This window comes from Gracilinanus agilis, chromosome 3, assembly GCF_016433145.1.
Source record: "Gracilinanus agilis isolate LMUSP501 chromosome 3, AgileGrace, whole genome shotgun sequence".
In the NCBI taxonomy this organism is placed as follows: domain Eukaryota; kingdom Metazoa; phylum Chordata; class Mammalia; order Didelphimorphia; family Didelphidae; genus Gracilinanus; species Gracilinanus agilis.
Window position 1 is genome coordinate 32,380,686 of NC_058132.1, and position 16,120 is coordinate 32,396,805.

General features: G+C 46.6%; 1 protein-coding gene across 2 annotated transcripts in view; it reads left to right on the forward strand.

Moving 5' to 3' along the window:
- PRKCZ (protein kinase C zeta) overlaps nucleotides 1–14,864 on the forward strand; it is a 213,576-nt gene extending 198,712 nt beyond the window's left edge. The window contains exons 15-18 of one of the 2 annotated variants that reach the window (XM_044667579.1): nucleotides 267–346; nucleotides 1,412–1,501; nucleotides 13,422–13,537; nucleotides 14,356–14,864. In XM_044667579.1, the coding sequence (XP_044523514.1) occupies nucleotides 267–346; nucleotides 1,412–1,501; nucleotides 13,422–13,537; nucleotides 14,356–14,443 (374 nt within the window). In that variant the 3' untranslated portion in view covers nucleotides 14,444–14,864. Of the gene's footprint in view, nucleotides 1–266; nucleotides 347–1,411; nucleotides 1,502–13,421; nucleotides 13,544–14,355 lie in introns of those variants that run through there. The other variant, XM_044667580.1, reaches the window with a different exon arrangement.
- Nucleotides 14,865–16,120: the final 1,256 nt, after the last annotated feature.

Genomic DNA, 16,120 nt, shown 5'->3' on the forward strand with positions numbered 1-16,120 from the left:
TAGTGAGGTGTCTAGGGCTGATCTTCCTGTCTTTGACTTCCTGATGTAGGTAGGTGCCAGGCAGTAGGGTCCTCTGGTCAACAGAGATTCTTGGGCCTTCGTTAAATTCCGTTAAAGTTGCCTTTTTTCACATCTCCGTGTACAAATTGATCAACAGGCAGTCATAGAGCAGGTCTAGATTTTTTATTTTTTGGCTCATCAGTGAATGTTCATATAAGACAGAAAAGTGGGACATTTCTCAAGACTTTTTTTCCAATCTCCTCTAGTTATCCTTGAGAAGCCTATTCGAATCCCCAGATTTCTCTCTGTCAAAGCTTCCCACGTCTTAAAAGGATTTTTAAATAAGGTAAGTGTTCCAAGTTCTTTTACCACAGGAGGGACAATGGGGATTGGGGTTAACCTGGTATTTTCCTCTTGGCAATTTAACAGCAGGGAAAAACTATAATACCGACAGAAATCATGAAGGTCCCCAGGCATATTCCACATCCCCCATTTAATATTGGAGAAAATGAATGTCATTTTTTAGAACAATATTTTAATGACTTACCCTCGTTGCCTCCTCCCCTCGGCTTAGTGGCTCGCCAAACTCTAGCTCCAAGCTACCATTCTAGGCTTCCTCAACATGATTTCCTTCCAAGCATTCTCTGTGCCATCCATACTGGTAAACTAGCCAGTGTCAGAAATTGGCCTTCCATTTCTCATGTCCATCCCTTAGAAATCCCTTCAGCACTGACCATGGGCCATCTCCTACCTTAGCGCTGCTCCCCCTTCCCCCAGGATTCCCTCCGATTGTCAGCGCTCCCATTCTCTGTCAGTGATGCTGTATTTGTAGACAGCTTAAATTCTCCCCTTCTCCTCCCACCCCCAAAAAAGGAAGCTCCTGGAAGGAGGGGCTGGTTTGCATTTTGTCTTTGCAGTCCTCTCTCTGAATTATTCCATGACTGTGTTGACTGGATTGAATTGGATGATGACTTAATACTCTGTCCCTGCCGTCCTCCAAATGAAAACTAGACCTCCAACAAAACCAAGATCCAACTTAAAATATGGAGAGGAAACATTTTCTCAAAGCTGGGAAGGCTCCTTCTGATTTGGAAAAGGGAGCCCCCCTTTTTTTTTTCAAAAAATGATCCTGGGGTTGTTTCTTTGTTTTTAATTCCTTCCTTGTGCATTGAAAAAATAGCATGGGGGTGGGTGAGAGAGAAGCAGCAGCATTTATATAACACCTACTGTGTGCCAAGCATTTTCTCAGATTGCTGAGGCATGGGGGGAAGAGGAGTTGCATTTTCATTAAGTTCCTCTGGGCCGGTGGGAACATTTAGCTCATTTGACTTCGGGAGGGAGGGCTCATCAGTAAATTACAAGAGCAAATGTTGACTTGCCTTTCTCTCCCCATTTCAATTCTGACTTCTAGGATCCCAAAGAGAGGCTTGGTTGCCAACCACAAACGGGATTTTCAGATATCAAGTCTCATACGTTCTTCCGCAGCATAGACTGGGATCTGGTAAGAAACAACAACAAAACATCCCAAACCCCATGAATTCCCCAGTGTGATGAATGGAAGCGTGCTTTCTTTCTGTCCTGGGATGGATGGATGGATGGATGGATGGATGAAGGGAGAGAGGGAGAGAGAGAGAGAGAGAGAGAGAGCACGCAGAAATGTCTTCTCTTTTCATGGATCTTTTTCCTTTTGTTAATAGTGCTCTGATATCCAAAGAAAACATAGTAAAAGCCAGAAGTGAACCATTTGCCTGCCCCTTCCCAATCTCCCCCCCAAAAAAAAAGGACACATGGAGAGTATCGTTTGTTTTGTAGAATAGTGTAGAACCACTAACTAGAAGCATTAACTACGTCCCCCCAGCCTCTCCAATCAACTTTGTAAGACAGATTCAGACTCCGGGACACCAGCGGTGGGCAGAGGTCCAGGGACATTCAGAATCTACTGCTAGAGAGACTGCCATTGGTAGGACCAAAGGGAAGCAGCATCTCATGCAGTTACTTCCGTTTTTTAGCTAATTATTCTTACTAATTAGCTGCTAAACTTGATTGTTTCTAGCTACTAAAAGAGCCTAAATAAGTCCTGGTGTCTCTTTCATCTCAGTGCCCAGAGTGGGGCCTTGGGTGCCCCATCTTGGTTCTGTGCTACTCTCCGAGGGCAATCCTTGTTTGGAACCCTTTAGTAGAGAAGAACATCCTTCCTTGGCCATGGCTTAATTATAGCTGGCATCTGCTGGGGCGGCCACTGATAGGGTTCTTGCTGGAGGCATTATCAATTTGGCAAGGAAGGGAGTATATTTAAGCAGATCTGCATTCTGGGTGAGGCTGCATAAATGACCAGCAGGCCAGTGTTTCTGAGAAAGGCTCTCGCCGTTCTGAGCTGTTTTCTGGCTTACGTTGGCAGAAAAATGAGCCCCATGCCATTGTGTCACTCATTTAGGAGCTTTCTTGAAGGAATGGTTAGAAACAACCCCCGGCTGAAATAATGATATGACTTAGCAATCCCATAAACCCTGATGCCTCTTGGAAATGCATGAGAACCAAGAAAATGAAAGCAAACAGGACATATTCATGGTCCGTGTCCAGTGCAGTGTGAAAAATTGGCCAAGTTACTGGCATTTGGCCTCTGAATTATACTTTCATTTTAAGGGGGATTAAAAAAAAAAAGACCCTGCTGAGGAAGTCACTTGTTGGCAAATTCAGGCCTTAGCTTCATCTCCTGTGTCTACACCAGCAGCAGGAAGGGAAGAATGGAGGCAACTGAGAGAGCTTGAGACCGAAGGAAAATGCAGATCGGGAGGTGATTGGGAATTTTCCTAATGGACTTCTCTAGCTAGACTGTCTGTCTGTCTTAATAGAATTCCCTGGGTCACCCCAGGAGGGGCTCGAGGAGACAGGCTGGGTCTGTTTCTAAAGACTCTGAAAGAGCAGGGATAATGGACCCCAATTTGTAACTCCTGAAAACCAGATTATATCCGTGCTCCGATTAAAATAATTCTCTTCAATGGACCATTTCAGTAATGGAATCCGACATGCCATCTCCAAGGTTCGTGGAAATAGGTCTAATTGTGGGACATTTGAGGAGTTGCCAAGGTGACCTCGCTTGATTTGTAGGTCCTCTTCCTTGGGGGGGGGGGGGGGGACAGGGCAGAGCAGGAAGGGCAATCTGTGTGTTCCATCTAGGTGTGCGTAGTCAATGATTAAGTCTCTAATCTGGATTCTAAAGTCCTGGCAGAGCCACAAAACTGTATTGGAATAGATTACTTATTCTAACGACTTAAGCTTGAGCCCCCACCTCTCTATGGCTTTGCTGCATAATAAGAGTTTTACAGACCAGAACACCTGCTGCGTGCAGTTTTTTTGTTCTGATAGATACCGCCAGGTGGTGCCGTAGTTCATAGAGCACTGGAACTGGAGTCAGGGAGATCTGGATTCAAATCCAGCCTCACTCACCTGAGATTCTGCCTGCCTTAATTTCATCATCTGTAAATTGAGGATAATAATAGCATCTGCTTCCCAGGATCATTGGGAGAAGCAAATGAGGAGATATTTGGCACATAGCAGGTGGCTAATAAATCCTTGTTTCCTTCTGGCATCAAGTATAGTACTTGTAAAAAGAGCCCTAATGCAGGCATTGGGATCTGGGTTCAAATCCTGCCCCTGGTGGTTGCTGTCTGCCCGACTTTATATGGGTCGCTTAACCCTTCTTGGCTTCAGTTTGTTCATCTCTTAAGGGCTCTGGGGTTCTCTGGACTCCCCTCAAGTGCATGAATGATGGTCGCAAGGACATTCATCTCCCCCAAACCAGGATGCCCTTGGAGGAGCTCTTTAGCCTTGAAGAGGAAAGAGGCAATTTGCTGAGGAGCTGCATCTTCAGCTCAAATAAACTCTGGTGTCTTTGGCCATCAAGTCAGGGAGTATTATTTATTATTGAGCTCTGGAGGAACAAAGAAAATTAAAAAGCTGTCCTCCAGGAGCTTGTTGGCTTATGGGGGGGGGGGGGAGAGCAAGCCGTCAGAGGGATAAATAAATACTACAAGATAATATTCAGGAGGAATTGGAGATGACCTTAGAGGGAAGGAGCCGTAACTAAGGGAGATTAGCAAAGGCTTCTTTAAGAAGTTGGGATTTTAGGGGCAGCTGGGTAGCTCAGTGGATTTAGAGTCAGGCCTAGAGATGGGAGTTCCTGGGTTCAAATCCGGCCTCAGACGCTTCCCAGCTGTGTGACCCTGGGCAAGTCACTTGACCCCCATTGCCCACCCTTACCACTCTTCCACCTATAAGTCAATACACAGAAGTTAAGGGTTTTAAAAAAAAAAAAAAGAAGAAGTTGGGATTTTAGCCTGCATTCGAAGAAAGCCAGGGAATGCAGGAGGAAGAGTGTTTGAAGAATGGGCAACAATGAAAAAGAAGAGCAAGGAGACCTGTGTCACTGGATGGCAGAGTAGGTGAGGGAGACCTCAGGTTACAAAGGGATTACGATACCATGCACTCAGTAAAACAACATTCCATTATAGCCAAAAAAATTCGGGGGATAATTTTTTAATTTCATAATTGATTAAAATGTTGTTTTGGGGACAGCTGGGTGACTCATTGGATAGGTCCATAGTTCCTGGGTTCAAATGTGGCTTCAGACATTTCCTAGCTGTGAGACCCTGGGCAAGTCACTTAACCCCCATTGCCTAGCCCTAATCCCTCTTCTGTGTAATCTTTTGAAGTTACCATATATTAATTTTAATTTTTACACTGCCTTAGAACTGACACTTCTATTGATTTTAAGGCAGAAGATAAGGGTTTGGGTTGGGTTTTTTTTTCCTTTTAAAGAGATCGACAAATTCCCTTTGAGCTCAGTAACTCTTCACAGTTACTGAAGAAAAGCTCTTTAATAAATCCCAAAGTCATTTATCTGTGAATGGTTGGCATTTAGCGAGGGCTTTATCTCATCTGAGTGTCACAACAAACAGTCCTCAGAGTAACTGGTACTATGAGTATTGTTGTCTTCATTTTAGAAATGGAGAAACTGAGTCTCGTGTTGTGTGCTTTGCCCAGGACCGCACCAGCTAGTAAACGTCCGAGGCAGGATTCAAACTGTGGCTTCCCCAGAATCCCTCCCTCACATTTTATGGATAACTTGAAGTTTGTTTTTTAATTTAGTTTTTTTCTGGGTTATCTATGTATAACCACACAAAAATAATTTCCATATTATTCATTTATATATCACTTTAAGCTTTGCCTACACTTTTCCTTACGACAGCCCAGTGAGGATTCCGATTTTATAAATGAGAAAACGGAGTGACTTGTCAGGATCTGAACCCAGGGCTCTCCAGACCTTTGGGAACAATTTGCCATCTCTGCTGCTGATCAGGGGAGCTTCATGGGGAGGGATCGAAGCTTAGAGGCTTATTCCCAGGCCGGGCTCAAGGACCCCAAGCCACCGCTGCTTTCTCTATAAAAGGCTCTTTGTCGTGTGGGGTGGAAAGGGCTGTTTCTGCTCCAAATTGTGGGCAGAAATATTCCATAGTCTTAGAGAAACGGGAGAAGGCGCCAGTTCCTGGCCCAGGTAACCAGGGGGAAGGCACCAAGCCTCCAAGAATGCTCAGCCCGAGGCCCCGTGGAGTCAGCGGAAACGGCACCTTGCATCCTGAGTGAAAAGAGGGCTCAGAAGCAGAGCGAGCCTTTTTCATGCCACCAGACAGTGCCGTGAGCCCGAGAGCTCTGCTGATTTCTGGGAAACGAGATGAAAGGGAAGCAGCCAGCTCTGCGGAGACAGGGTGGGGTTTCTTATTCATTCCGTTTTGTTTTTTGGTTTTTATTGGGATTTTCCAGCCTGGCAGGGAGCTTTCAGGATGAAGCAGGTTAAAAGAAAATCTCCATCATGGCCAAGGATTCACATGTTCTCGTTTGGCCAGGACAGACTCCAGGCTGTGGGCACCCAGGGGTTTTGAAAGGCGGACTTTTCTTGTTGCTGTGGGCATGGTGGGGAAGGAGACAGAGCAGGCTGGTTTGGAAGCCTGCTGCCTTGCCCAATGTAGGGGGAAGGAAGAGAATTTAGAATCAGAGGTCCTGGATTCAAATCCTGGCTAAACCACTTTCTAGCTAGCTGTGTGGTTTTTCTTTTTTTTTTTTAAAAACCCTTAACTTCTGTGTATTGGCTCCTAGGTGGAAGAGTGGTAAGGGTGGGCAGTGGGGGTCAAGTGACTTGCCCAGGGTCACACAGCTGGGAAGTGTCTGAGGCTGGATTTGAACCTAGGACCTCCCATCTCTAGGCCTGACTCTCAATCCACTGAGCTACCCAGCTGCCCTCTAAGTGGTTTTTCTAGAGAAGTTTGGATTAGCTCACCTCCAAGGTCCCTTCCATCACTTTGATCTGCTTGCTGCCTTCACTAGAGGGCAGAGACTTTTTGTTTGGTGGCTTTGTCTCTACAGGACCTGGCATATAGTTGGTGCTAACTAAAAGCTTATTTGATTGATTAGCTGATTAGATTTTGTAAATGGGGAAGAGAGTGCTTACTCTGTTGAGTGCTCTGCTGAGCACTGGACACTCATTTGAGTCTCACAAGAACTCTAGGAGACAGGTTATGTAATTAGCCCCATCTTCCAGATGAGGTAACTGAGGCAAACAGAGGTGAAGCCCAGGGTCACACAGGTAGGACATGTCTGAGGCCAGATTTGAATTCAGATCTCCTTGACTCCCACCTGCACTCTTCTGCCTTGGAACCAATACACAGTGTTGATTCTAAGATGGAAGGTGAGGGTTAAAAAAAAAAAAGTAATCTTTAGATCTCCTAGAGCAGGGGTCGGCAACCTTTTTGGCCGTGAGAGCCATAAACGCCACATTTTTTAAAATGTAATTTCGTGAGAGCCATACAGTGCTCACAGTGCGGCTCCTATAACAGCGCCTGAAAAAAAATGGGCTTTATGGCTCCTGCAGAAAGAGCCATATCTGGCCCTCGAAAGAGCCAGATAAGGCTCAAGAGTCATACGTCGCCGACCCCTGAGCTAGAGGCATGCCTGAAGTCATATAAGCATAAATAGGAAAGGTAGGATTTGAATCTGTATCCTGTGACTCCAGAGCAGTGGGGTCATCATTCCAGTGTGTCTGACTGCCTCTCCTTCCGAATGCTTAATCCTGTTGGCTTCTGGGTCTGACTCCTCTAGGGATCTGTTTTGCCCGGCTTGGTCACAGTCTCCAAATCCCATTTATCCCCCCTTGGGATAATGGGGATGGGGGCTTTTAGGCAGTCGATTAGCAAGGCTTTGCAGGAGATGTCAAGGTCGCTGTCAAAGAGAGGAAACGTGGGCTCTGTTTTCTTGTGCTTTCTAGCAAAAACGGAAAAGACAACAGCGAATCCTCCCCGCCAAGCTTGGAGCTCCATCTGCTTTAGTTCTCTGGGGAATGAGTTTGCTAAAGAGGTCAAAAGATGGGAAATGCTGTGGATGGAGTATTCTCGTTCTCCCATTTCCTAATGGAAAGGAAAGGCTGAATGGAAGGGGGCAGCTGGATGACTTAGTGGATGGAGAGCCAGGGCTAGAGACGGGAGGTGTCCTGGGTTCTGATCTGGCCTCAGACACTTCCCAGCTGTGTGACCCTGGACAAGTCACTTGACCCCTATTGCCCACCTTTACCACTCTTCCACCTAGGAGCCAATACACAGAAGTTAAGGGTTAAAAAAAAAAATAAAGTGGGTCTTCCCATCTGGCGCATTCGTGGGCCCCGTCCCAGCACTCACTGATTAATATGGCAGCTTTACTCAGCACCATTTTCCTGATATGGGCTGATTTGCCTCTCCTGGGCATCCTGGCGGTTTTCCACTGCCAGGGCTCACCGTATTAGTGCTAGATTTATTGTGGGCACCAGATCTGAGCCAGATTGAGGCTCATGACTCCTGGCTCAGCCCCACACAGGAGCAGGCAACTCAGGAAGTGCCTATTATAGGCCAGATACTGTGCCTACGAGCTGGAGGACATGGAAAAAGAGACCTGAATCCCTGCCCTCAGGGCGCTTACTTTCTAATCTGGAAGATGCTTGATATAAGATGCACTGAGTAGATGGAGGGTGCCCATTGGGCGAGGGGACCAAGAAAGCCCTTCTACAGGAAGGTGGCATTGGAGCTGAGTCATAAGAAAGCCCAATGTCCCTTCCAGCTCTGGAATGATGTGAGAAAGTGATTTTAACTCTAGTTAAACTCTGCTAGTCTTTCTAACCACTATAAGGCATTGCTCCAGGACCACTTGTCTTGAGTAGAGATTGTTTCATCCTTTGTCCGTGTACATCAGCCCATGGTGCTTGATGAATGTTTATTGATCGATCAATTGGTTTTGGCTTGGTAGACCTATTGGAGCTTGTGTTGTGCATTCAGAGCTCTCCAGGACCTGGGGGCACCTGCATGCCAAGAGTTAGACAACTTTTGCAGAAATCAGGAAGCACATTCCTGGTGCTGTAGGAAGAACACTGGATTTAGAGACACACAGCGGGTTCCAATCCTACCTCTACATATTACCCATAGGACCTTTCCCTCTCTGGGTCTCGGTTTCTCTGTCAGTAATGGATTGGACTTAGCCCTAAAGCTACAACAGAATGGAGTGGGCTCTAGGTCTGAGCCTAGCATTCGCTCAGCTCACCTTAATCCTTATGTGTCTGAAAGACAGGAAGCTGCTGCCTTCCTAACAATCTCCGCCCAATAATGTATTTTGTAGAAATGGGTATAATTGCAATTAGGCGGTGATGAATTTCCACCAGATGTCGAGAAGGACGTTTAAATAGTGCTTACACTGTGGATGGAGGCTCGATGCCTAATTAGGTGTAGTCTTGTTCCGTTACACTTGGGCAGAGAAAATGAAGGTGAGAGGATTGTGAGGAATAGACATTTCTCTTGTGTACCCCCTTCCCCAGGGCTTAGGTGCTAGTCTTGGTGCTAGAGGGTAGTTTTTGTATTGGAGTCAGGAAGCCACAAGTTCAAATGCTGCTGAGGACACTTACTAGTTATGTAACCCCATCCCCCAATTTTCTGTGCCTCAGTTTCTTCATCTGTAAAGCAGGAATAGCAATCCTCACAATCACAGGAAAGCACTGGGCAGACCTTGATGATGGACAGAATTGTTTTTATGCCCTCGGCTAGAGCAGGGATGCTGGGATGCTCACAGGCAGCTTAACCACTCCTGCCTAGATGTGAAGCAGATCCACTGCAGTCCACGAGCACAGAGCCACCCTCACTCCTCGGGGGCAGGAAGCAGATTCTATTCCTCCCTCTAATGCGAGCCCTTTCTCTTGTGACCTTCGCCTTCTGTGCTCCTGACCTGTTTTGACCCTGGGGCAGCCTGACCCATGCAGTCTGGATTCGAGGTCTGTCAGAACCTCTGTGGGGCTGGATTCCAACTCGTAGCCAAGCCTTTCCCATTGATGCCCCCACTTTGCTATCAAAGTGGATGTTTCCTGACACTTGCAGTGGGAGAGTACTGGCTTTGGGGTCACTGGGCGTGGGTTCAAGTTCTTTTTCTGTTACTCCCTGGGTTACCCTAGGCAAGTCACTTAAGCTTCAGGCCTCAGTTTCCTCCTCTGGAAAAAGGAGGGGATTTGGGCTAATGGCCTCTAGGTGCCACCGTGCTAGGTCCGGATCAATCCATTTAACCTTTCTGGGCCCATTTCCTCTTCTGAAAATGAGAGGGACAGACTTACTAGCCTCGAAGGCTAGAGCGGGGGTGTGATTAACAGGAAACAGTCCCCCGTGTCCACTTGGATTCCTAATAGAATGAAAATTCGCTTTGGAATGTAAAAGCTACCAGTCAGGGGTTGTGGCCAGAGTTTCTAAGATGCACATCTCCATGAGGGTATACATGGATAGAGTGCTGGCTTTAGCGGCAAGAAGACTACTTAAAATCCACTCAGATTCTGTGTGTGACCCTGGGCAAGTCACTTAATCTTGAACAACAGCAAGGTATAAATTGGGAGGCTGTTTTTCTTGTCTTTTACCTCTCCCAGCGTGGGAGTGGGCTGGTTTGCTCTTCCTTCACCAACCCATCCCAGAGACCCGCTGGAGATCCACCTGTCTTGTCTCCTTGGCCATGGTGGGGCATCCTCAGGCTTCCGTAGGCCTCTGAGGCCAGTTGGCAGGCTTCTCACCCTCCAGGAGGCTGGTTTTGGGGAGGGGAGGAGAGAGGGGGGATCCACGGTGCCCCTGGGCATGGCTGCTCCTCACTGGCTCCCTGATTCCCCTGGGGCAGGCATCCTTGTGCCCGGGGAGCAGGTCACCCAGCCCTGTCTCCTCCCTCTCCCACACACTGACCTTTCCAGGCCACCTCTAGGCCAGCAGTGCTCATAGCAGCTTCAGCAGCACATTAACCAGAAACTGATGTCAGGCTTAACTTTGCAGGAAATGGAATTTGATTTGAGCACTAAGTTATGGCCACATGCACAGAATTCTTTCTCTTCCATCCATTCACCAGATGGGGAAAACACAAATTCAAACCCAGCCTCAGACGCTTACTGTACGATGGGGCAAGTCAATCCCTTACCTTCTGTCTGCCTCAGTCTTCCCTTATGCAAAGTGGGAGCAATTATGGGCCGACCTCCCAGATGGTGACAACAAAAGGAATGCACGATGTCCCTATTAGCTCTATCATTCCCTTTACGTGGCCATCATTTTAGAGGCCAGAAGCCCAGTCCAAGGAGAATGTCTCGGAAACTGTTCTGGGCGCTGGTGCCGGGCTCTCCACAGTTCTAGATCATCCTATCAGAGAAACTACGCAAGGTCAGGTTCTGCCCCGAAATCTCCTCCAGGGCTATCGAATGACAGTTCACATAAAGGCCAAGAAATGCCAGGATGTGCCCTGCAGTTCGATCCTCTTGGACTCTCGCTGACCCTGCAGCGCGTGACCAGATCCGAAAGCCTGGGTGGGACCCAGCGAGAGCCCGAGAGGCTATTTCAGCCTCTAGTTTATGGAGACTCGGGCCTGGAAATGGAGGGAGCAGGGACAAGTAGCCCAACGCTCTGGCAGCTCGTAGGACAAGCCAGCTTCCTAATCTCCCAGCAGTAGCTCCCAGGGTTGTCTCCCCCAAAGGGTGCATGTCTAGCCGCACGGGTCCCTCCTGCCTTTGGGAAACGCCAGGGTCTCCCCAGAGAAACGAGGATGTACTGTTATGGGGAGAGGACTGAGGATTCAGTTAGCCTGGCTCTGCCCCCAAGTGCCTGTCCAGCCCCATCCCTGGCACTTGCCACAGCCACCACTCCCTGACAGATCCCGTCTTCCTCTGGAGAGCCGGGATGGCACCAAGTGTTGGAGGCACTTCTAAACGTGTTCATTTTCCTGAAGAGTCTAGACTAGGTGACCTCCAAGACCTCTTCCAGAGCGACATCTAGTTTATGGTTCTTTGGCTCTTCCTGGAGAGCCAGGATCTTAGATTTGCTGCTAGAAGGGACCCTGGAGGCCAGGCAATCCAGCCCAGTAAGCCTGTAAAGTCCCCGAGGGCACAGGCTTGGTTTTTGTATCTCTAGCTATCAGCGCAGGGCAAGTACCTCATAGATGCTTCTGACTGATGGGAAAAGTAAAGCCCAGAGAAGTAAATCGGCTTCCTTAAAGTCAAATGAGCAATAAACAGGGTAGCTCCAAGATTTGAATCCAGGTCCTCAGACTCCAGATCCAGGGAACTTTCCATTCTGCAGGATTTCTCCCAAAGAGAAGAGCTTAGTGTTTCTCCCTAGCAACAGGGCTGAAAATAGGTTTCCTCCAGAGCTGGCAGAATCTTGGGAGAGCCGTGAAAGTGGGCGGGAAAGAAAGCGACTTCCAACCCCCATCTTCTGTGCCTTATGTGCTCTCCACCAGGGCAGCTGAAAGAGAAGAGACAGCCCTTTATCATGATGTTAAAGGAGTCAAGGGAGCAGACCCTGGCTTTAACCAGTATTTCCACTTTGAGAAGGGGCGGATGCTTCTTCTGTGGGGGAGGTGGGGTGGTGTTAAAGATGGCAACATCTGGTTGTCGTCCAGACCAAACTGGAAAGTCAGTGTTGATGGAGGAAGCTTTGGAGGCCAGCTGGAAGAGAGACCATCTCGTCCAATGAGACTGAGCAGGGCACAAGCCCAAAGTCCCACAGTAAGAGTTGAGCTCAGATCTCTCGACTCCAGACCAGGCCCCTCTCCCCCAAGGTACAGCCATTTACATTCCGCCAGCTAGTTCAGATCTCTGATGTGAGAGAGCATCCCCCTCCCAGAACTGATGCCAGTCAAAATTGGCAGGAGTGGGTCTCTCACCTGGAGCTCACTACCTTCCTGAAATCCCAGGTCTAGGCCTTCTCCTACCAAAAACCAATGTCTGGTATGGCGAGTTGCTGCATATCCTAAAGCAGGTGGCATTTCAAGTGGAAGAAAAGATGCCAAAACACAGGACGTGTATATATGTGAGGGCTGTGCTCTGGACAAGGACGCTTGTGCTCCCGTCTTTCCCCTTTGTGCCTTGGAGTTCACTGTAGTTCGTCTCTCCCTGAGGAAGTAATGATCCCCCCATCTCCTGATCAGGTCAGACCACACTAGAATGTTGTGTGGGCATGCTCTGGGCACCACAGAACAAAGGACCTGGGTAAGCTGGGGAGTGCCTTGCAATGAGTTGAGGAACAGCATCAAGGAATGCCCTAAGAACATGGACTTAAGGAACTGGGATATCCAGCCAGAAGGAAAGACTTAAGGAAGGCATGAATGGCTTTCTTCTGTGAATGAGGGATTTGATTGGTTCTCCAAGTTAGAACTAGGAGCGGTAAAAGACTGAAGTTGAAGAGAGGCAGGACCATCTGATCCAACCCATTTTATAGATGGGGAAACTGAGATTCAGAGGCCACATACATAGTAAAGACCTGAGCGGTGTTTGAACCTAAGGAAACACATGGCTCAAGCTAGCCCCAAAGGCATTAAGAGGTCAGCCCTTTTTCCCTCCTCCAGCCTTTCCTCCATGAGGAACTGTAGGACCTAGATTCAAGCTACATTTAATAAAGGCTTGAATAAAATTTGGCACAAAGGCCCTTTTTTTTGTCTTCATGATTATGGCTCTGTAGCACCATTGGGCAAGACCCTTTCCCTCTCCCCTTAGTGTCTTCCTTTATATAGTGAAGCATTTGGACTAGGTGAGTAGTTCTTAATCTGGAGCCTGTGAATGTTTTCCTTTGTTTACATAACTGTATTTCCATATGGTTGGGTTTCCTTTGTGATCTTACATGTCTTATGTATTTAAAAATCAGAGACAGGATTCGTCTATCCCTGGGCTTCCCCAAACCATCCAAGGATCTGAGTCACAGTTTCAAAGAACCGCTGGTCCCTTCCTTTCCCTCGGCCATTTTTGAACCACTCCTTTTGGAGCCGTGAGTGGTATGGGGAAGATGCATTTCTTGTACTGATGTTATAAATATGACACTATCTGATCTTTATTTTGTCCTTTTTCTAAGCTGGAGAAGAAGCAAGCCCTCCCTCCATTTCAGCCTCAGATAACCGATGATTATGGTCTGGATAACTTTGATACACAGTTCACCAGCGAACCTGTGCAGCTAACCCCAGATGACGAGTAAGTGCCTTAGAGTCTGAAGACTGGCTGAGGGGCTTTGGCAAGGCTAGGCACAAGGAGGCAGAGTAATGGCCACAGCGAAAAATTTATTAAATGTTTCCTTCCTGGGTACCACATTCAGAGTTTATCACCCGGGAAGGCCTTGAAACCCTGGTTCCCCAGGCCAGCCCAGCCAGCACCCCCTCTCTGCTGCCAAGTGGCCATCACGGTCTGCTCATGGCCACTAGAGAGGATGGGCTACTTGATTTCTAAGGTGGCCTATAGTACTAATGGGCTAGAGGCTCTGTACTTGGCTGGCCTCTTCATCATTATTCACAGCAGGCCTGGGAGAGCCCTGCTTGTAAGGCGATAAAGACTTGTGTTTTAGATTCCTCAGAGGAGTGATTACTTTTACCTCCTAGATGTGGTCCAGGCTGTTAAGAGCTTTCTTGGGCATCCCATCCTCTGACTTTTTGACCAATTGCTTCTCATGCTTCTCACTGACCAGGAGTGAAACTAGAGGGGAGGAAGGAGAAGGGGCCTAGGTGATAGATCTTTTCCTGCCTCTCAGTTATTTTGTGGGTCTTGGCAAGTCACTTCTCTTTCTCCATCTTTCATTCTTCCTTCCACTGTAAAAAAGAAAAGGCCAGAATTAGGTGCTCTCAAGTCCTTTCCTGTTCTAAGAATAGGCCAACGTTGCCTAGTTTGATACAATGAATATTTTGTATTCTCAGCCTTCTGGAATGAAATGCATGCACACCAGTGTCTGTGAGTGAGGCATCATCAGCCGGGAATAAAACACAAGACAATAATTGTGTCTTTTTTGCTTTTTCCTAAAGGGATGTAATAAAAAGAATAGACCAGTCAGAATTTGAAGGATTTGAATACATCAATCCCTTGTTGCTTTCTACAGAAGAGTCAGTATGAAGAAATGGCATCTCCATTGTGGACAAATAATGTGAATGAACTTTTAAATTTATCCCTAACTACAGTATATGCATGCAAGGCTGGGGAACTGTAAGGTTTTGAGTGGAGACCAATGATTTTTTAAAAAATTGCTGCTGAAAATCAAAGAAGAGAATAGATTTTGGTGGGTGTCTTCCTCTAAGTAATACTGGTTTTTCAGTTTGGGGCACTGACGCGACTGGCTTCTTTTCTGAGGGAATGTGCACATGTGCCTGCTTCACTGAAGAATCTCATGTTCGTTACATCCTCGGGAAAGGAATGTTCAAACGACTTTGAAGGTGCACACTTTCTACAGAACAAAACTTGATGCAATGGCCAACAAATTCAAGAAAATTCGTGTAATATCCTGAAGAATAAAATGTTACAGTGGTGTTGAACCTCATTTCCGATGCCTTTTTTCCCACAAGTGGCACCTGTCAGATACACTATCTAAATAAAAGAGGAGTTGTGTTTTATTAGCAATCAAAACATAAGTTTGGGTACAGAAGTTTAAGTGCCTAAATGGATAAACTGCAACGAAGAATTTTTACAAATTCGGAGCCTTTTCTAAATCCTGGTAAGTTCTTGTTGTTAATATTTAACAGGTATTTTCATACAGAGCATGTAATTAACAGCTGGAGTGTCTATTGCTGAAAACACACCTTTATTTTAGAAATGTCCTTTGGGCTTCGAAGGAGCAATGCTAATCTCAATTAGTCACTCTCTTGATGGATAAAATTGGATGATATAGATTTTTAAAATGATGCTTGCCAAAGCACCATTAGACCAAAAAAAATATACATATATATATATATTTAAGAAACTAAATTTGCACAACATAGATTTCTGGAAAATCCTTAAGCAGTGCCTACATGTCTTGTGTTATGTATTAGATTTTTGGAAAATATTTTTATCAGTAATATGATATTCCGAATTAGAAAATAGGGGAAAAAAGTATAATGGAGCTAGCCTTAAAAGTTTAAATAATAAATCTAGAGTATCCATAAACATAACCCATTTTCCTGATAAAGCACACCTCCTACTTCTAATAATCTCTCTGCTTCGAGAATATGTATGTTACTAAATAATCATTCTGCTTACAAGAAGGGATTGCTTGATGAAACTCAACCATAGGTTTTCTATATGTTAAGATGGCGAGGGGGAGTGGGAACCACTTGATAAATTAGACCATTTGAAAGATGTCCATTAAATCCCTTCTCTTTTGGAAATCATCAAAACTAAAAAGTGTGTGTGTGTGTGTGTGTGTGTGGGTAGTTTGGGTTGGGGGGGGGGGGGGGTTAGGGGAGGTGATGTTAGTTTTGCAGTGGTTAACATGATGCATTCTTGTCCAGCTGTGGAGAAGTCATGTCACTTCGTGTGTTTAAGGCCTCCTAAGTGTCCACGGCCATAGGAAACGTTCCAAAGGCTTGTAAGGACCGAGCTGCCTATGCTGCAGGTGACTACCCAAGGCTGTGTAGGTCTTCGAGCTAGCTTTTTGTTCCATGAATTGGTTGGCTTGGATTTGGGAGGGGGAAGGGAACAGTGCAGGAAGAACAGACACCGGCGCAGGCGAAGATGCAGGCTCCACTCGAACTCTCTTCCACTTTCTCTGCATTAACATGTAGGTTTCTCAGGGTACAGCATCACACTCGATGCTGA